Here is a 21635-nt window from a genome sequence, read left to right as displayed (position 1 = left end):
GCCCAATCACAGTCCCTCAAACAGGTGCTCAATCACAGCCCCTGAAACAGGTACCCAATCACAGCCCCTCAAATACAGGTACCAAATCATAGCCCGTCAAGCACAGGTACCAAATCATAGCCTCTCAAACACTGATGAAACCCAGGACTCACACAGAAATCATCTGACGTTGAGGTTAACTGCCTGGGAGAGGACGGAATTGTCCTGTTTACATTTTACACTTTACTCATTTATCAGACACTTTTAATCCAAAGCGATTTACAAATGCATAGGTTCTTCAAAAAGTTAAAAACATGAAATCCATCAATAGCAAAACATATATAAAAATATATTTAAAAATTTTAAAATAATATAGCGTGCACATGATGCATGATTGAGCATCCTGCAGGAAAATTTTATTTTTCACTATTTTTTATTCATTTAATTATTTTTTATTCCAATACTCTGGCAACACTAGATATTTGCTATCATGCTTATATAGACTGTTCTAATACCTGAATCCTTGAGAGAAAGAGAGAGAATGGAAGAGAAAGAGAAGAGCAAAAAAGAGCGGAGAGAGAAGCTGAGCAGGGGGGGAGGGAGGGAGGGAGGGTAGGTGGTTGTTGGCGTTAAATCTCGAGTCTTCGAGTCAAATCGACTCCTCCACACAGAATGTTCCGGGCAGGGGATTACGCAAGAGGCTGGATCCTCCCGTGGAGCTGCCGTTCTGGCCACACGGGCTGGCAAACGGAGCCTAGCCCGGGCCCTCTGGGGCCCCCAGCACCCCCTCCCCCGCTCCCTTCATCCCTCCCCTCTCCCCCCTTCTCCCCGCTCCCCCCTTATCCTGTCTTTTCAGGGGAGGAAGAGGTGGAGGAAGAAGAGGAGGAGGATAAGGATTGATTGCAGATTTGTTCAGCTTCAGTGGTTTCCCAGAGAGCCGAGCGCTTCGTGCGGAAGGAAAGAGCGAGAGGCGAGGTCCACACTGACCAATTACATCTCATCTCTCATCCCCCTCTTACTCCTTGGTCAGTGAAGTCTGTGAGGTTGGTTCTCAGGTCTGAAGGTATTTGGCGAGGATGGAGGGAGGAAAAAGGTTTTCATTTCTGTGACGTGTTTTAGGGGCTATCAGCCATGTTTGGAGTCAGAAATGTGACATTCCTGATGTCGCTGGCTGCCTTCGCCTTGCACAGTTCGATAAAAAACAGCTTGAGATTTTGTACTAAGGACAGATTTAGTATTTTTTATTTTGTGTTACCAAATGCAGAAAGCCAGATAGTGTGTTCCAAACTATTCCACCTCCGCCCATTTACAGACTGTGAAGTTGCAGGTTTTTCCAATCAAATCATGCGGTCCTGAGGTCATGCTTAGGGTCACACCAGGGCACAGTCTGAGCAAAAGATCTCAAAACGAGGAAGAGAGAGCACTAAGACAACTTTACACAAAATGGTGGTAAGACAGCCGACTACCACCCGTTCACAATGATATTCACACCTGTAGGAGCTGCGAAGGATTCACACTGTTTCACAGATTTTACTTCTGGCACTTAAATAAGAGAAACCATCTCAGCTGCTGGTTTAGCCTTGGGCTGTGTTACAGTAATCACATTTCGGGAAACACAGGAAGTCTTATCTACATCCAAGCACGGAGAAATCGAATGGCAAAGGAAGTGCCCTGCCAAAAAACAAATAAACAAACAAGAATAAAAGGTGCTAATTAAGATTAAAAAGAATAAATAAGAACAAATGAGCGTATTGATTACCGTACCTGCAGTAATTGCCTTGTTTGGCCACGTCAGCCAATGAGAAGAAGCAGTCGAGTGTTGCTAGGTGACAGACGGCTTTCCTCATAATGTGATAGTGCTCTCCAAACTGCCTAAGAGGAAAAGAAAGATAAATCTGGCCGGCTCGTTTGATTGGACGACAGGGAAAAAACACCGTTAATCACCTTCGCAGTGGGATCATTTTAAATTAGATGTAGACTAAAGTGCAGTTTGGTTAGACAGATGCCTAAAAAGTGCAGTTTGAATGGATCTGAATGGAAAGAATCGGAAAGAACGCGTAAGAAAGTGAAAAAGAATTCCAACTTCCACAGAATAACCAGGATTTGGTCAAATCTGGCCAGAGGGAATGCGGTAATCGTTTTTGCTGTAAATGTGTCACAGTACAATACTGTACATACAGAGCTTTCCATAAACTGAGTTTAAACAATGACCACTTTTTTTACCCAACCCTTATCCGGTTTAACACCAAGCAGAGAGTACCCTGAAAAACACACACAAGAGTAAAAAACCAAAGACCCCACTAACACTGGTAGCAGAAACAAATAATATTCAAGAAGTAGTGTAAAGACTTTTGTACAATATGGCTAAACAAAGTGCTATGCTCTGACACCTTAATTTTGGAACTTGGCGGTGCTGTTCCCGTCCCTCAAATAGGAGGCGGGCGTGTCCGGGTAACACAGGAAGTTGGGTACGTAACACAGGAAGTTGGGTACGTAACACAGGAAGTTGGGTACGTACTGCAGGAAGTTGGTCCACTCCCGGCCACAGTCGATGACCAGCTGCTCTCTGAGCTGGAGAAGCCGTCTGTGTCTCTCTACGATGAGTGGGGAGTGGTACCGGCCCACTGCCTTCGTACTGAGAGAGAGGGAGAGAGAGAGAAGGAGGGAGGGAGAGAGGGAGAGAGGGAGGGAGAGAGAGAAGGAGGGAGGGAGAGAGGGAGAGAGGGAGGGAGAGAGAGAGAACGAGAGAGGGAGAGAAGGAGGGAGAGAGAGTAGGAGATGAGAGGGAGGGAGGGAGAGAGGGAGAGGGAGAGGGGGAGAGGAAGGGAGAAAGAGAGAGAGGGAGAGAGTGAGAGGGAGGGGGGAGAGAGACAGAGAGGGGGAGAGGGAGAGAAAGAGTGGAAGGGGGAGAGAAGGAGAGAGAGAGAAAGAGAAGAAGAAAGCAGAGGGAGAGGTATGGAAGGCGGGAGAGAGAGAGTGATGTAAGAGAACCAGGGGGAGGGAAGTTCACAGTTCATCTCTCTGAGAGCGAGTAGAACAGCCAGCTTTAAGCTCTATTATTACTTTCTCACTCACTCTCTTCCTCTCCTCCCTCCCATTCTACTGACGGCCTTGAGATGAATGAATACGGAGGGGAGAGAGAGACCAGTGGCTCTCGGCAAACAGCAGTAATCCTGCTGACGAACCTTTTATCCTCCTGAGAACCATCATACAAAGCGTTTACCTTCAATACACATCCGAACAGGAGACCTGCCAATGAGCAGACATCTTGTTTTACTGAATTTATTGGTGATTTTATTACATTCAATTATTATTAGTCAATTATATCTGTTCAGCCAATAACAAGCTACGGTTTAAATGAGTGGCATTCCCCATGGCATTTTCTAAGGAAATGTTGATTATGTCTCTTCTCTATATGAGGCCTGAGCTAGCCCCTCGACGCTAGCCTGCGGCTATAGCTGAAATTAAAGCGTCAAAACATTCTGGATTTCCCCCCAAGGTTCCACACCCACCTGCTGACTTTTACCCAATCAGAGGGAACGGTGGATGACAACGAGTTCTTCACCTCGATGAGGAACTGTGGGGAGAGCGGGAGGGGAGAGAGAGTGAGAACATGACGGCTACACGGTGGCGACACGTCAACAACACAAAGCATCCCCCAGGAGTCTGGCCACCACATCCAGCGCTGACATACTGATCTAGTTGATCCTGTCAATGCGCTCTATAAAACGTCCTCTGTCCATGTATTTGTGAAAACTGTGAAATTTACACTGTGCAATGACACAGAAATATGGTTGTTATTTTTGTGGGGGGGGGTGAGAGTGAGAGAAAGCGGGAGAGGAGGGGGAAAAGACAGAAAAGAACGAAAGCAAGAAAGAAGGATGGAGTGAACGTGAGAGAGGAGAGGAAAAAGGGGCAGAGGGTGAAAGAGAGAGATGGACTGATGGAAGGAGAGGGAGGGGAGAAGCACTTGTGTATTGAATTCAGAATTGTGCCATAAGAAAAATGAAATGCGTATATGGGTTGGGGGGGGGGGTGACACCTGAATGCTGAGACCTGAATGCTCAGACTTACACCGCAACTCGCTGTGCGGTGGGAATATGGGAAAGGCCATTTGAAAGGTAGTTTCACGCCATCCACACATCATCACCGGTGACAGAGCAGGTGGTGGCGTTGGGTCAGAGCGCGCAGTCCGAAGGCATCCTGATTAAAAGACGTGACAACAACGCGGCGGCTAACCTAAGTGGTTAAATCAGGCCGGCGCACGGTGACTCATCGACCTGCCGCAAATTAGCGAGCCCTCTCCACCAGCCCTCCGTCCGCCACGCACTTAAGCCTCCCAGCTTGTGGTGCATTATGGGTGATTGTCCACCAGCAGAAAGGTCAGCGCTTCAATTCTGGGAGGGTTAACGTCCGTGTGAAGGACAGGACAGGAGAGGCTACTTATATTCAAGTCTTATTACAAGTTGGCAAATTAACTCATTTATTTATTTCAGGCATGTCGCTCAGTTCATTCTATGCATTAAAACTTTTCCTCTTAATTCATCTTGTCTATTCATAGAAAAGTCTCCTTGAAAAGGAAGCCAATGGCAGGAGGGGATTAGGGGACCAATTTCAGTTCGTTTCTGGTCTGATCTCACCCCCTCCTCAGCCTCTGTTCTAGGACAATCTCTACAGTTTTTCTGATCTAATTATGCGCTGAAAAACTATACCTTCATCAGGCCACCACAAGATCGTCAGTAAAGCGAGTGAAACACTCACACACACACACACACACACACACCAAGTTTGTAACCTAAGGCTATAAACACAGTGGTACTCGATGATCCCTAAAAAAACTCTTCCAACTTCAAGTTCTTTCAACTCCCAAGCAAACAGAAAGATAAAAGAGCATGACAAAATAGTCTGTCATCATGATCTGCTCAAACTGAGACTTCCTTCACTGTCCATTAAACAGCACATAAAATGGATGCTTTCCTCAGCTAATGAGGTGTCTCAATGTAACAGAACACAGAGTGAACAGCAACAATATATGAAAGTCACTTCCTGTCGCAGCTGTCGTTCAGGAAAAAGTGACCTCTGTCCCCTTGACCCCTTGACCCCATTGACTTGTTACAGAGATTTTGAGCAGTGTAGTAGTATGGTTAGGAAACCAGGCTTGTAAGGTGACTCTGAGATTGCAGGTTCAATTCTGGGTCAGAATACAGCCAGGATAAGAGAACGTTTCAATGCAAGTTAACATGTAACTTGGAAATTACATGCTAAACAATCAGGCCATTAAAAAATAGCGGTAAACCATAGCCCTAGAAATCAGGTTATACACCTGGGCCTTGCATTAAAATGTAGTGTGCATGCTTTACAAAGATAATCATTTTTATCCAAAGCGACTTACAGCTGATTAAGCAGGACTAAGCAGGGGACAATCCCCTTGGAGCAATACAGGGTTAAGGGCCTTGCTCAAGGGCCAAAGAGCTGTGCGGCCCGTATCGTGGCTACACCAGGGCTTGAACCACCAACCTTCTGGGGCCCAATCATGTACCTGAGCCACTAGGCTACAGGCTGCCCTTAATTCACACTTCATACAGTTGCCGTGCCACTCTGAGCCATCACACTCTCAGTTCTGTGCTTTTGAATATGAATACCTGACAATACGGACAATTCACCCGAACATTCGGGCTGGTCCGGTTCCCCCGCGCCCTCACCTCCAAACCCGAAACGGTGATGTAGTCCAGAGACGGGTTCCTCAGCACCACCCGCACCTCCCTCCGGTGTTCCAGGATGTCGGACAGGACCGCCTGGATCTCCTCCTTCCTCTCCCGGATCAGCGGGAAGTCCGTCAGGTCGGAAAACAGCTGGGTTTTGTCCCCTGTTCTGTGGATCAATTGCAGAAGCCCATCACAAAAAATTTCCTGAGCCAACGTGTCACAAGGCACTATTAGGTTATTTTTTTCTTCTTTTTATATTTATCCCCTTTTCCCCCAATTTGGAATGTCCACCTAAGAGCCTTCATTATTACATTCGTAACAAGTCTGACCAACACAATAGTGATATCATTTCACACTCTGCTCACACCTTTAGTCAAATTCCTGCAGATTTTCAAATTAATCATCTCACTAAATGGTAATGTAATGTCCCACCTGCAGATTCATTACTAACCCAGATCTTTGTCCATTATATTATCCTGCTACCCACCAGCCCTGGGTCAAATACATAATTATTTTAGATTCAATTACTTTTCTACTTTACTGAGCTTGTCTGGGTGTATTAGAACCCAAAAAGTGAAAAAACCATGCCCTAACAAGAAACACAGAAAGGTATTTGAATCCAAACCAATGACATATTTGAGCCTGGTCTGCTACCCACTGCAAGACAGTAGCATGTGGCAAGGACCCTTATAATATCAGTTACTGTAGTAATAATAATAATAATAATAATAATAATAATGGTAAATCATGGGAATAACAACATGGTAAAGTGAACACAGAGGAGCTTCCCTTCCAAATTATGAACGAGGAAAACACTGGCATGGGGACAACTGAAGGAAATTGCCTCTCCCCACGGAAACAGGGCATTGTGGGGCTTGGAGTCACTCACTTGGCCGCTCTCTCATTGAGCACGCTCAGAAAGCCTTGCGCAGGGGCCAGCAGCCGGGGAAGGTCCACCAGCAGCTCTTTCAGGTGGGCGGAGCTCAGCTGCGATTGGACGGCGGGAACCAGGGCCTGTAGCTCCGCCCCCAGGCGGGACAGGGCGCTGGCGATGAGGTAGAACTCCTGAGTGGAACACTGTAACAAGCATGACGTGTCAGCCCAAACGCGGTCGAAAAAGCACCAACATGTCACGCATGGCAAAAAAAACCAGGACCGCGCGTATTTTTAACTGAAACCTAAGACGCTCAAAAATGTTCTGACCGCTCTAAACATGACAAGCCAGACCACATTTCCCAGATCCAGTCAAAAACACATCAACAGAATTAGGCACACACATGTGCTTCTTATAATGGAAACCCTTGTGTGTTAATCTATTCTTCAATCTAGTTTGTTGAAAACATGTTTTAGTTCTTCATTTAGTTAACTTATTTTTATGCTGTGCTGACTTAGCCCAGTCTCTTTGAACTCTTCATTTTCCACAACTTCAGCAAGCAGGACCCCGCTGATGTCACCAGTCAATCCTAAATTTAACCCTTTTTTCATGGAGTCAGTGTTCTAGAACTCCATTGCCTTCATCTGCCAGTTCTCATCATTACATCAGCATTAGAATGTTCAGTTCAGAACACATTTGTGACCTCACACCTTAGAGCACTTAGAGGTTAATTAAGTAATTAACCATTTCTAAAGGAATCATGCATCATACAACACAAATGAAAGCATTAGTTAATTTGACTCAATACTTTCTGTTCTGGGATGTATGAGGTATTTACTGCTCATAGCTTCCATAGATACTTTTGACTTAATGTCGCCTTCAAAGGGCTAGCCTGCTACAGGGAAGTGCAACATTGCAATGCCGATGAGGTGGTTGAAATCTTGATCCTGTTCCATGCAAACAGACTCAAATTTCAGAAGAAAAGCAATTATTTTTTCCCCCCAAGACTGCTGTACAGCAATCTGTTCTGCAATCAATAGCAAGAATTACAGTCCCCTCCACCACCTTCCTCTCGAGTGTGCCTTGTTATCAGGGGAACATTATTTACCCAGGCAGTGATGCTCACGCTAGCATCTTGTTATTTCTCAGCTATCAATTCATCACAAGCGGCAACGCTAAACGCGGAGAAGAGGGCTTTCTGTTTTCCATTATCATGCAGGCGCAGACGAGCCTTCCCATCTACCCGCGCACGGTTACCGTGCCGACCGCCGCCGTACCATTCCACCCCGCGTGCGGTTCTCAGAGAAGAAACAACGTGTTCCAAAGAGGGGGAAAAAGGTCAGACGGTCACGAAACATTTCATTACTCACGAACGGTTCCCCTCGCTCGCCGCTTCCCGGCAAATGAGAACCCGTTAAAAAGAGCGTCCGTCTCCGCGGCGGGTAAATGCGGAGGGGCACGGGGGCGTTAGCGGGGGGGGACGTGTGACCGCGTCGTGCAGATGAAACGGGAAGCCGCAGGTATCCTCTCATTCTCCCCGAGCGCAGGGGTGACAGTCGCAGATTGAGGTTGCATCGCGGTCTAACGCGACGCGTAATGAACGGCAGACTTTGGGCCCCGGAGACGGTGGGGATTATCGCCCCCCCAAATTAATCCTTTCGGCAACAAAGCCTGCGGTGTAATCAGCTACTTTACACACAAACGGAGAGATGAACTATAATAAAAGCACAGGATGAAGATAAACAGAATCATAATCAGGAGGCATTAGTGGGATTAGGTTACAACTGTACCTAGAAAAACCTGCCAGTCAAATCAAAGCTTTGGACAAACAAGATGATGGATTATTTTAATCAAACGGACAAGTTTCCTGCTCTAAACCCCAAGTGTTTGTGTTTGTGTGTGTGTGTGTGCGTGTGTGAAATTGAGGTGTACAAATAAAATTTAAACCCACGTACTGTATACCTATATAATGTCAGTGTCATGGGTTAACTTTACACGAAATTGAAATTTTCATTGAAAAAAGTCTGTACCGTCTCATAACATAACTAATATACTAAACTCAGTTCAAAACCTGATTTGCCTAAACAACAAAGCCATGTTGATCGAAAAAGCACAAGATTTAAACACAAATTTGTAGAATCTCATGGGAAATCTTTCAAGCTTTCTCTCTTTCAAAATGTCCGCCTGGAAACGGGCGGGAACTTCTCTGAAGGACTCGTTGCTGTCCACTGTCCCCTTCAGCAGGTGTAAACTTACTAACATCACACCAATAAGCTCACTCTACATTACCTCCCGGTTCCTTTATTGAATCAGCTGAGAGGCACTGAATATGCTAATCCTGTGTACTGGGAGTGAGAGTTTGGACGTCTGCCCGGCCTGGTCGAGTTGGGAGAGCCAGGTGTGGGGTTACATTAGCGTGCGCCACCCAGCTTCAAAGGAAACGCAGCGCTTCAAGCGGACGGCGAATATTCTCTCCGGTTCTTCGCCCTACCTCATGTCACCCCAACAGATCTGAGGAAGCTGATATTTCAAAGGCCGGCCTTCAAAAACAAAGCCGGAGGATACTGCACTGAAGGGTTTAAAAAAAAAAAATGAGAAAAAAAAATTATGTTGGGCTGAAAAAAGTTTTTTTTCCATCAGGCTCCTGATTGCAGTCATCCTCTCAAACAGCCTTGATTCCAGAAATGAGAAAACATAAAAGGACTCACACAGACAGTGACCCCTCCCTCGCTCTCAAAAAATCACCCAACATCATACACTCCTCCAAAGAAATAAAACGGACGCCGACTTGCCATTAGACATTAGACCTGAACATGTGGAGCTTTGGGTCATTGCGGATGACGCACATTAACACCGGGATCAGAATATCTACGGGAGTCATTAGGCTGCTTTCTGTTGAAACATTGTCAGCGGGAAGTCAATGAGTGAAGCCAGATAAATTAAATGAGGAAGATCATCTTTTGCTAGTCACCGATGCCTGATGCCTCTGAGAACCATGACAAGCACGATGAGCGCCTGAGTGAACATTGATCACTGTTACTTTCCATTCGCTCTGCTTCCTGTCTGATGAGAGGATCCACGTGTTGCCAAGTCCACACAATGAGCGACTGAGTGAACACCGATCGCTGTTACCTTCAGTTCGGCTTCCCTGTTGTCTGCTGAGAGCATCTACGTGTAGCGTACTGGTTGCTTTTACTGGGAATAACCGCGAGTGGCAGTTTCCCAGTGGGGTTTCCACACCGCCAGTTCCCCTGGAGAGGGGGAATGGGGGCTGCTGGTGTTTTTAACCTCCGCATTAAACCGCACCACTGTGTTTTGCTTGTCACCTCTGCAGCATTGCGCAGACCAGGGTCAAATACATAATTGTTTGGGATTCACATCATTTTCTAAACTTTACTGAGCTTGTCTGGTTTATTGGAGCCTATGAAATACTCTAAAAACTCAGCCTTCTGGTTGGTCCTCTTGGTTGGCTCAATTGTGCCAGGCATGATCAATCGAGCACAGGAAAGTATTTGAATCCAGGTCTGACGTTACGGAAACGGTCTGCGAACGTGAATGTGTGAATGTTTTGTGACCGTTGTGCGAACGTGGCATGAATGTTGTGTGAATGTTGTGTGAACGTGGCGTGAATGTTGTGTGAATGTCATGTGAATGTTGTGTGAACGTTGTGTGAACGTTGCGCCGCACCAGCTGTACCTTCTTGTGGTAAATGCTGCAGATGCCCCTCTCCAGGTCGGGCAGGCGTCTCAGAAGCCCCCGGACCGAGGGCAGGGCGCTAGATTCGGAGGACAGGATTTCGGCGACGGCGTCCTGCCGCGCCCGGATCTCCCTGAGGGGAGAGGGGAGGAGCCCTGACTCAGCATGGGGATGTACCAAACACAGACACGGGGGGGAATGTACCACATACACATACAAATGAAATAATTAAAATAACTAATATTGAGTTCACTCAGGTTTGCTTTGTCTAATATAATATTTTGTCTAAAGATCCAAAACTTTTGCACTTTATTGTAGCTCACTCTGGATAGGAACATCTGCCTGAAATGTAATGTAATGTAAAAACCAATCCGTGTGACAAATATGCAATAAGAGAGGAAATCAGGAAGGGGGCAAATACACATTACATCACACCACAGTGGCAGTAGTACAGACGGGAGTACAGACGGCAGTACAGACAGTAAGTACAGACTCACGTGGCCGACTTCAGGGGCTGGGACACCCACTTCTTCATCAGTCTGCGGCCAAACGGGGTCTGGGTGTGATCGAGCACCCACAGCAAGCTGCCCTTCATCTTCCCATCAGTCTGCCAACAGAGACCATCGTCACTCCCTACCCACAATCCCCCTACTGACCACGGGCACAGACAGGCTAATGGGGAAGCATGGGCTTTAACTGAGCACACAGAATCCAAAGGAAATCGCTGTACACTCGGTATGATCATGAAACGCGACATGGCTAAATCACCCGCAAAACTCTCCAAGAGCATTCCCGTCACCTAGGAAACCGTTCATTCACAATTCTTCATGGCTACAGGGAGCACAGATCTACCTCCCTGTATCTACATACATATATTTACATCAAATACGTATAACTTCAGTCTACACAATATCTTTTATTCTCCATTTCTCTATATTGTATCTATTACTCAATAGGATTTGCATATTTGTTCAAATGCATGCATAATCAAGAGTGCAAGAATGAGCATAGGATAGGATAGTGGATAGGGTACGAATGACATCGAATGACATCATCAGCACAGATTGTCTACACACGGTCCATACGGTCAGCTCCCTATTCTTAGCGTTTAAAGGCTCACAATGTTCTGGTATTCCATCTGAATATTTATGAGGGTGTTTGACTAGGGACAGAACATTCAACGCTAGCATAGCAACACAGACAGCATAAAAATGTTAGCAACCGGAAACAGAATTGTAAAAAGTACGGAGGACAGGAAGAATGCAGTAGTACACAGGAGCACAATCCAAGATGGTAGCCGTAGTTTAAGAGCAAAGACTTTCGTTCCAACCATGCAGTACCACACCTGATTCTACTAATTAACCACATAAGAGGACTTTTGCTATGGACCTCGATTAGAAAGAACCCTTTCTGGATAAGATTGAGAACCGCCATTTTAGAGAGGGCCGAGTGGTGGGCTTTTTAAATGTGTCCCCGCGCCCCCTCACCTGGTTGCAGAGGATCTCCAGGTTCCTCATGGTGGTGGCGCTGAGAGCCATACAGTCGGCCTCACAGGAGAGCCGTTTGAAGGAGCTGAACGCAGCGAGAGGAAAGCAAGAGGTCAGTGGCCATTTTAGGAGGTCAGCGGCCAACCCACCCATTTTAGTTGTACACACCCACCCATTTTACACAGTCACCGATTTTACGCACCCCCCCGTTTTACACTTTTACACAGCCACCCATTTAAGGGCACTGCCCTTTTAAATGGGGGTGGGCCTCATTGCACACAATTATGTTCCGATGCCTTCGGGGTCATTCATTGGTGGAAGGCCGGAACATGAAGGAAGTCATGGCCGTCATGGCAACCCTGCTTTTGGCCAACAAACCATGGCAGCGTTCAAAACCGCATACTACTAAATTTAAGACAGGTCTTCTTTGAAATTTAGGACGAGTAGTACGCCAAGTATGCGGTTTTCAAACGCAGCCCATAAACCCATTCTAAAACCTAACAAAGGAACATGCGTGATACGTTCTGTGAGAAGAACAACATCATTTATATCCGTTAGAACGCAGCGGTTAACGTTAGCGCTCTTTGTACAGCATACAGTCCCGAGCAGCAGCTTCACCTGACTGAGTATGCGCTAAATTACTTCATTTAAACGTGTGAATGGATCCCAAAACACTCCCATAATGCCGTTCCTCCTTGACTGCAGAAATTCAAGTGAGGAGTTGTTCTTTTTTCCCTTCTGATACAACAAAGTCCCCCAAAAACATACAAAAACAAGGCATTTAGTGAATTTTCATTTGTAGCGAATTTGGCTCAGGGGGTATCCAAACGGAAAAACAAAACCAAAAAAAACCATTGTAATAACTTTTTCCAATCAGAACCATTTTTTAATCTCCTTGGTGCCTCTCAGCGCAGATACCTTTGTGACGGAGAGTCTTCGTCCTGGCTGCATAAGGGAGCCGTGCTCATTATCGAGTTACGCCCTCAAATGAAAAGTGATAATTAAAAAAAGGTCTGGAGGCCTGCGAGGTTCGGACGCTAATGACTTCGGCAGAGGAAGGCTTTAATTACGCCGCGTTTCAGGCTCTGTCACCAGGGCCAGCTTTCACGGCAACGCATCAATCTGTGATAAGCAGGGCCTGGAAAGCCACCCACAGGGCTATCAGCGCAGTACTTAGAGCTTCGCTTGAGCATGAATTTAAAAACTCTGCTTTCTTCATAATGACCGGGATGGCACAGACTCTCCGCAGGTTACACTCAGGTACCTGGGGCTTGTTAGCACCCTTTGCAGGTTAAACTCTGTCAGGTACTGGATCACTGGGCCCAGGCAGCAGATCACTGGGGTCTCCAAACTGATGATACTGGAGAGGGAGTGGGAATCTGAGGATGAGAAAAGCAGAAACACACACACACGCACACACGTGCACACATACACACACGCACACACATGCACACACACATACACGCAATGAGAAGCATATTACATATTTTCGGAGTAACCACCAGCTTCACATCACCTGGATAGAGAATCATGTAACATTCTTTTGCTCATGCTCATTCCCCATGTTAGAAGTTCAGAGTTTCATTGGTAAAATAATGAGATCCTAGTGCAAGATTCTGAATGGACAGACAGTGCTTTTTTTCCCCCTCTCCACCTGACTGAATGCACAGTCTTCCCAGTCAAGGCCTTCTCACACACGCCTGAATGGCATCCTTCCCCAGGGTGTCACCAGGGAAACAAAACCGATGGCTAGGTGAGGAGGGGGGGGTCGTTCGGCGGGGAGGCGGAGACAAAAGGCCGAGTGACATCACCAGGCCTTTGCAGGCCGGGGAATCGGCATTCCAAAGTCTCCGAAGCCAAGATTCCATTTGGACACGTTAGATTAGATTAGCAGACAGGAGAGTGGGTGGGTGGGTAGGTGGGAGCGGGGAGGGTGCGTAATTAAGCCTGTTTCCTGCATCACACGTGGCGTTCAGAAGGACGCGGCGGTCTGAGAACATCTCCTACGACACGCACACAGAGACAGCCAGGGCTCGCTCACACAACCTCCTTCATTACAGAAGAAACAAACAAAGGCTGAAAGGATGAAAGACGGATGTCGGCAAATAGTCACGGTGACGACAGTGCTTTTTTATTTTTATTTTATTTATTTTTTTTACACGCCCCTGCCAATTACCGGAAACGGTGACATCAGAAGGCCCACCACAGAAGAAGACCTGCGAGTGCTGAGCAGCCAGTGTGGGCGAGACCGAGGGCGTGTGTGTTCTCCTCAGAACACGCCAGGCCAGCACAGGAGGCCAGTCCACCTGCAGGAGATGCAGCTGTCCACCGGGGGCACTACATCTCCCCTGTATGGACTGTAATATACACGACTGACACTGGTGTAGCAGTACCCGGAGTGCCATAACTGGTGAGTCCAAAGTAAAACAGTGACTCTCACATGCAGTCTCTCATGTAAGATTCATTTCGCAAACCGACACAGACCAGACGAATCTCACACACCAACACACCAAGCTCCTGCTCAGAGGCACTGCCTGAAATATTGATTTCCTGAGATAAGTCGGACTTGTTTATGAACGAACCATCTGGCTCAGTCACCATGCATGGTGTGACAGGTCTGCTAATGTAATTTTAATAAGAAGCCGTTTTCTGTCTTTTTCTTTTAACATCGGTGCAGTATCCAGAGAATAACTGTCAATGAAGCCCCCCCCCCTTGATCACACACATACACACACATTCATGCACACACAAACAGACACATACACACACACACGGACACATACACACACAAAACATGTACGGATATGCACACATGCAAATAAACTCCCATGCACACACACACAGACACACACACACGGACACACGGACACACACTCATGCACACATAGAAACATATGGGTACACATACACAAACAAAACATATACAGATGTGTACACACACAAACGAACACACATGCAAACACATGCATACACGCATACATACACACACACACACACACATTGCGGTCTGTCCGAAGACATGAATCCCTGAATCCCCGAATCCTCCCTCCAGTCCCCTCCTTCCACCTCAGAGAAAATTCATCAGGACTTTTTAATTACGGGGCCGTGCCACCACGTTAGGTCATGTCACACCCCACCAATCAACCGACCGCACTCCTGATGAACCCACCCAGCCCGGACACGCATATCGCCATGGAGACGACGGAGACGACGGGACCTATGTGCGCACCTTCGTCGGCCTCCCCGGCCTTCTGCCGCGACGTGTCGGAGTAGAAGTCCGTGACGGTCCGCAGCGCGGTGGCGAACTCGAACCGCGAGCCGTCCAGACTCTCCATGCGGATGCGGTCGTCAGCCTGCACGCTGGAACAAGAGAATTGGGAGAAGAGAATAATGTTATTGACAACTGGGAGAAAGGTTTCTTCCTGAAGCTGAGCCTTTCTTTGCTTCATGTCAGTTTTAGTGCTTCAGTTTTAACAAAGGACACAGTGGCGTGTGGCGTTCTAGCCATCAGCTGCTATATCTAATGGGCCATTTTATAACTGAAGCTATATTTATTTAGTTAATTCAGTTTTATTTTTAATAAACAACAACACGGGCGCACTGACACGTGCACACACGCTCTTTCTGTTTCTCCATTCCAGCACTGCCCCGTTTTCAAGGACTCCAGTCAGCTCTCCATCCGGTTGCTGGGGCGACGCCAGCAGGTACGTGGCTTACGGGAAAGCAGTGATCGTTTCCCGCCACAGACGCACACGAATGCCCACAAACACGTGTGCATGTGCGCGTACACACACACACACACACACACACACACACACACACAAACCACATTCCCTGAGCCAACACACTCCCGCAGTAGCAGTAGGCCCTCGTTATTGTATCTCATTAGGCCCATTTAATTTACGATCAGGGCGAAATGACAGACTCCCCAGCTTAGTGTTTCAGCATCCGCTGTCCGCTCCTGTTAATCATATTTTATCGCTCAGCGGCAGCAACCGAATCCGTGGTCTCAAATCTCCACTGCTCTCTTAGGGACGATAACGAAGTTTCCGAGGCGAGGCGGTATGAGAATCGCACGGCTTGACGGCTCGGACGCAGGCACTGAGTCAGTCAGCTGACACACAGAGAGGCCTCGTGGCTTTCGCGGGGACAAATCGTACCCATCAGCGCCGACGACGCCGCCTACAGTGCCCAGAGCGCCGCTTCTGACCGAGGAACGTGCCGGAAACCGCCTCGTCCAAACTGCACTTTCATCGTTTCTGTTCCATTTCATTTCTTAATTCGGCTAAATGAATAAAGAAATAAGAATAACTCAAAGTTACTGAGACGCGAGTAGCAGAATTGCAATTCTGCCCATTACGGAGAATTGGTAAAAAAGTAACATGGAAAAATAAATGACTGTAATGTAATGTAACATAATGACTTTAGACTGCCCATTAGAGATTCAATTATCGGTGATTTAGCTGAAATTGAAACTTTCCAGCTCAGTGCATGTAGGAGAACTGCCTCAAAGGGCGTCAGAAAAAACAGCTTATCATCTTGCGTCGTCTCAGAAGAGAATAATCGGTAGGGTAATTGTTGGGTTTATTTTTTTTAGCAGGCACACTCATTCGAGGTGATTCACCCAGTTTATGTTTCAGGGTGATTCACCCACGGCTCTGGGACATTTCCGCTCTGGGACACCTCCGCTCTGGGCTCTGGGACATCATACTTTGGGCTCTGGGACATCACTACTGGTTCAGCCATAACTCCCAAAACTTTTCTGGCACGTCAGACAACCTCTGGGTGAACGAGGCTCAGTGGAGTTACCAGGACCTCTGAGGTACTAATTACCAACCTGCCTAGCAACAACAATGAGTGCGTTGCTTGGAGACCTTGCAGGTGTAGTCGGCCCTCTAGGGCTGATGTGGTTTTGCGGTCGTCTAACTGCGAGCCAATAGCCTGCGGCTACCACCACCCCTCTCAGAGAATCCGTGCATGGCAACCTTCGTCCACGACCTTCACATGCAGAGTCCTGTCTCCATGACAATAAAACAAACACGTAACCGATAACCGTTAGTTATTTTCTGAAGGTGAAATAATAAGCTCAGTTTAATTAAATGCACGTTCATCGCCAGGCATATTATTGCGGTTATAAACTATAAGCAATCGACAAGCTTCAGTAGTTCGAGCAAGCAATCTGGCTATTTCAGGGGGTTTAAAATGCAAACACCACAGGAAATTGAATGCCACAGTATCAAAGAATTTCTGTAGCTGTTGACTCATGGCTTATTGTAACGTTATGTCATTTCTTAAGGTTCACAGAAGATCCGTGTTTATTTGTTGACACGCAAATTCAAACTACCTGCAAACTGAACTTAGCTTTCCACTATGCTATATCTACATAAAAATAAACAAAGCAATACATCATTGGACAAATGTTGCACAAAATATTACAATACGCTGTTTACATTCAATCCACAAGCAAGCAATCTGCAGCCATTTCAGAGGAGAAGAATGCAAACACTGCATGGAATTGAATGCTACAGTAGTATAGTGTTTTAAATCTGTAGCTCTTCGTTCACTTATGGCTTATTCTATGGCGTTCTTCATCCGTGTTTATTCATTGACACACAAATTCAAACACACGGACACATACACACACAAAATAAAGTTTGAAAATGCAATTTAATTTCTCAGTAATCCAGTTTAAAAAAAACAGATACAACCCCTAGCGGTCATAAGCAGTATCGGTTAACCGGTTAACCATTAAAAAAATGGGATGGTAACCAGTTACAAAAACTGATGATTTGCCACATCCCTACTCAGACAGTCCCCGTATTCTGCACTGCCGAACAATGAAAAATTAAATGGTTATTTTAACGGTTGTGATGATGGAATGGGGGATAGGGAACCCAGACAGAGACAGCCTGGACTGAAGGCCCCGCAGACAGCAGTCGCCCCGCCTACAGGCACACACCTAGAGGCTGACTGGTGACTAGCCCAGCGGTAGTTACACTCAGAACACACAAGGGATTCACAGCTCAACCTGTGGGCTGTAGAGCAAGAAACTGAGGGAGAACATGGAGAGACAGCTGAACAAAGAGAGGAACAGATGAATGACAGCATTAGAGAAAAGAGTGGGAGGCAGATATACAGAGAGAGAGAGAGCGAGTGCAAGAGATAAACACACACACACGCGCTCGCCCACGCGCACGCGCACACGCACACGCACACGCACACACACACACACTGTCCCCTACAGAATTAATCAGCCCAGTGCCAATACGCCTGCTCTCGCACCCAGTAGACCTCCGAGTTCCCAGAAATCACAGCTTACTGAAAAAGAGAGAACGGCTCAACAAGCATCCATTACGGCTCAACGTCAAACTTTATTTCCCATGATGACCACAAAGTGTCCAAACAACAGGTTTATTCTCCCATTCAAAATGCCTTGAGCTAAAATATTACTTTAATTTACGCATTATTATTCAGTGAGAGGGTAAGCGAACAGGCCAAATGTTTATTTAACTGATCAACCAACGTCAATTAATGTAAGGAAAATTTAATTAAAATTCCATAAAAGAACAAAAATGGGATTACTTTCCAAATATATTACCCAATGCCCATTAGCATTGTCAGGAAGCACAGGAAAATATATACAAAAAATGATGAAATAAGCCTACATCATTTCCACAACAACCTGTGGAGAAACACAAGAGAGAAGAGAGCTTGAAGCTAAAAAGCAGTCATTTTTAAAACATTACATTAAAACGATTTCACCCCTGTCCACCCTCCATACTCTCCCAGTGGCAGAGAAAATTAAAGTCCAAATCGCAGTTCAAAGAGCATATCTCTGTGTTTTAATTAAAAGCCGAAGCCCTGGATTCCCTGGAGCCTGAATGCTGAGGTGGCCTGAGCTATGCGTTTACCTCCTACTCAGATAAAATCTTCAGACGGTACAGCAGGGGTGCACAACTCCAGTCCTGGAGGACCGGTCTGCGAGCTGGTTTCTGTTCCAAACCAATTACGTTAATTTATTTTTCTGACAGCTCTATAAATTATGTTGGTTCACTCCTGTACACTACACTCTTTAGGATACACTAGCAGTCTGGGGCTGTAGCTGGTCCATACATAAATTTCTGCTCAAGATATTATTTAGCAAATTCAATAATTGAGACCAGAAGTTGGCAGAAGCCATGTGCCCTGACCTCTGACCCCTTACGCCCTGGCCAGCTTACCCAGTTGACCAGTCGCTTTGGAGCGAGTGCAGGACCCTTAAATTGAACAGAATTTTGCTGGAATTTGAGTTACAGAGATACTGTGGGACAGAGCCAGGACGCATCCTACTGCAGCTTCTCATTTTCATCTGAAACATACCCACTGTTGGAAATATTAAGTTAAAATGTAATAACATCATATCAAAATGTTGGAAATATTAAGTTGAAAAGTAATGCATCATATACCTGTATGGTAATATGTAGCTAATATGCACTCAGCCATATTAATGTGAGAATCAATGTAAACGATGTGATAGGTTCAAATCAATATATGAACTCATGATTGGTAAAATACACTTAGATCCAGATACTGCCAAACTAAGCACAATTGGTGCCAAACCAATCAAGAGTTGACTATCCTGATCATGTGTTATGACGTCACAGTGGCGCGGTGCAAAGAGACACCTGTTGGAAACTGTATAAAAGCCTGTCTGTAACTGAACGATTTTGGGTCACTCTGCAGAGACACCACGGCTTTATGATCGCTGTTAGAGAATAAAGTCTGATATTCTGGAAGATTCTGCCTTGTCCTCATTATTCAAAAACAAAAAAAAAAAAAATTCTACACAAAGTCTGGGAATCTTTGTTTTCCATTGGAAAACCACAACACCACCTGTTTACATCCTTCACTCTCTCAGACAGTGGCAACCAACCCTGTTTCTGGAGATGAATCATCCTGTAGGTTTCCATTTCAACCCCAATTTGGCACATCTGGCTTTACTACTTAGTGGCTCAATGAGATGTCTAAGTGTTGAATGCGGTGTGTGTTTTGAGACTTACGAGTGAAAACATACAGGACATTAGATCTCCAGGAACAGGGTTGGGCAGCCCTGCTCTAGCTGTTGAATGAGATGCGCTTGTTAGGTTTCAAGTGAAAACCTACAGGACGTTAGATCCCCAGGAACACTGCTCTAGGACTTAAAACAGTTTATTGAAATGAACTCTACAGATGAACACAGCCTTCTGTGTTCAGACACATATTTCAATCCCAGTAATCTTTTCATTTCAACTCGTCAATTTTCAGCACTTACATGTTGATACGACTTCAATGCAGGTCCAAACAATTCCATTCTGTGATCATAATGTGATTATTCTGCCAAGTGCGTACTACAGTACACAATGGTTAATTTCAGTCGTCAGCACACTGTATTCTGCGGAAATCATCTAAAAATGATATACACAAACAAAAGTACTATTGAAAGAGGCATGAACTTCAGATCATATTTGGTGCAGTATTCTAAATATCTTCCCTGGAGTTCATTGTGTTGTAAACTGGAGTTAAAAAAAACATTTCAATAGCATCAAAAATCATTTGAAACTGGTAATATAAATGTAAGACGTGCGCAATAAACTGTTCTCAGAAACAGCCCGGGGTACATTTTCAAAAATCCTTTCAGAAGAAAAAATAAATACACCCTCTTCCGTCTCGCGTCTCGCGTCTCTTTCACCGAAGAGAAAAACGGTCGCGCGGCTCACAAAGCTAATCATTCACCTTTTACAAAAAACACAATTCATAATAAGCCGGGTTTTTTTTATCTCAGCCGGAGCTGGGAAGGAAAACGCGTGGAAATTGGCGCGTTTAATCTTTCGCGGCTGATATGACATTCATGAGGCAGAAGCGGCGGTGTTCAGAAAAGCGGCGGTATGAATCACCCGCTCCACTCCCGCGGCTCCATTCATAGCTTAGTGCGGCGCCTGGACCCCCACCTTTTGTTCACGCTGAAGAAAGGGCGTCTCTTGTGGGGGAACGAGTCATTACAAGATCCCAAATATGCTCTGGCGCTGATTAGCCAAGAAAAATAGGAGTAGCAAAAGATACTTGGTTGGCACAAGAAAATAGAAGATATATCGCTATTATTGCACATAAAAACCTAGGTGTGTGTTATAACACATGTATAACCCCATTATATCACGGGGGTTCAGGGGAGTGATGTGGCGTCAATTAGCATTAGCAGACATCAACGATGTAAAAAAAAAAAAAAAAAAAAACAGCACACGTTCAAAACACTCTACCCCCGTTCTCCAATGTGTCTACAACATCACAGCAGGGGTATTTCAGCCAAGCAGTAAAAAAATAAAAATAAATAGTAAAAATAAATATATAAATACACGCCGACAGCAGTCGATCACTGAATATATCAGAGCTGAGTAGTGACCTCCACAGTAGCATACATATGCTGTCCACCTGGTCAAGCAGGATGAAGAGGAGGAGGAAGAGGACATATTCTCTTATCCAAAGTGTGGCAAGGTGGTGGGAGGGGGTAAATGTGTGGTAATTTGCTGGAATGAATGTGCCTTTGGTTTCCACTACAAGACATGACCTTAATTCAGCAGGTGCTCTTCATAATATCGGACAACAAAGTGATTCTGCTTGATTTAAATGAGCGATAGCACCAGACCTGGCCAAGAATATCCCCATTGCATCAAAACATTTCTTTCCACAGGTAGTTTGTGATCAAACTAAAACTCCTTCCTATTTTACATTTTTTTCATGCTCTCATGTTTTTTTTATTTTATTCTAAAAATATGTTTTTTTCCCTTTCTAGCCATAAGACATTTCACTGTGTTGCATTAACAAACTTATTCAGAAAAGCTCACATGAACTGAACACACCTTTTGTGGCAATAATGTTACT

General features: G+C 45.6%; 1 protein-coding gene across 2 annotated transcripts in view; it reads right to left on the bottom strand.

The window, feature by feature from the left end:
- Positions 1–21635, bottom strand: part of msh3 (mutS homolog 3 (E. coli)) — a 54117-nt gene that overhangs the window by 24773 nt on the left and 7709 nt on the right. For both annotated transcript variants that reach the window (XM_061261747.1, XM_061261746.1), the window contains exons 9-18: positions 14971–15101; positions 13006–13120; positions 11742–11826; positions 10752–10861; positions 10255–10387; positions 6574–6761; positions 5682–5850; positions 3492–3556; positions 2498–2614; positions 1744–1851 (exon numbers count right to left, since the gene is read on the bottom strand). In XM_061261747.1, the coding sequence (XP_061117731.1) occupies positions 1744–1851; positions 2498–2614; positions 3492–3556; positions 5682–5850; positions 6574–6761; positions 10255–10387; positions 10752–10861; positions 11742–11826; positions 13006–13120; positions 14971–15101 (1221 nt within the window). The remainder of the gene's footprint in view (positions 1–1743; positions 1852–2497; positions 2615–3491; positions 3557–5681; positions 5851–6573; positions 6762–10254; positions 10388–10751; positions 10862–11741; positions 11827–13005; positions 13121–14970; positions 15102–21635) is intronic.

This window comes from Conger conger, chromosome 11 (assembly GCF_963514075.1).
Source record: "Conger conger chromosome 11, fConCon1.1, whole genome shotgun sequence".
Classification (NCBI taxonomy): Eukaryota; Metazoa; Chordata; class Actinopteri; order Anguilliformes; family Congridae; genus Conger; species Conger conger.
Note: the sequence above shows the minus strand (reverse complement) of the source record. Positions and strands in the feature narration are given on the sequence as shown.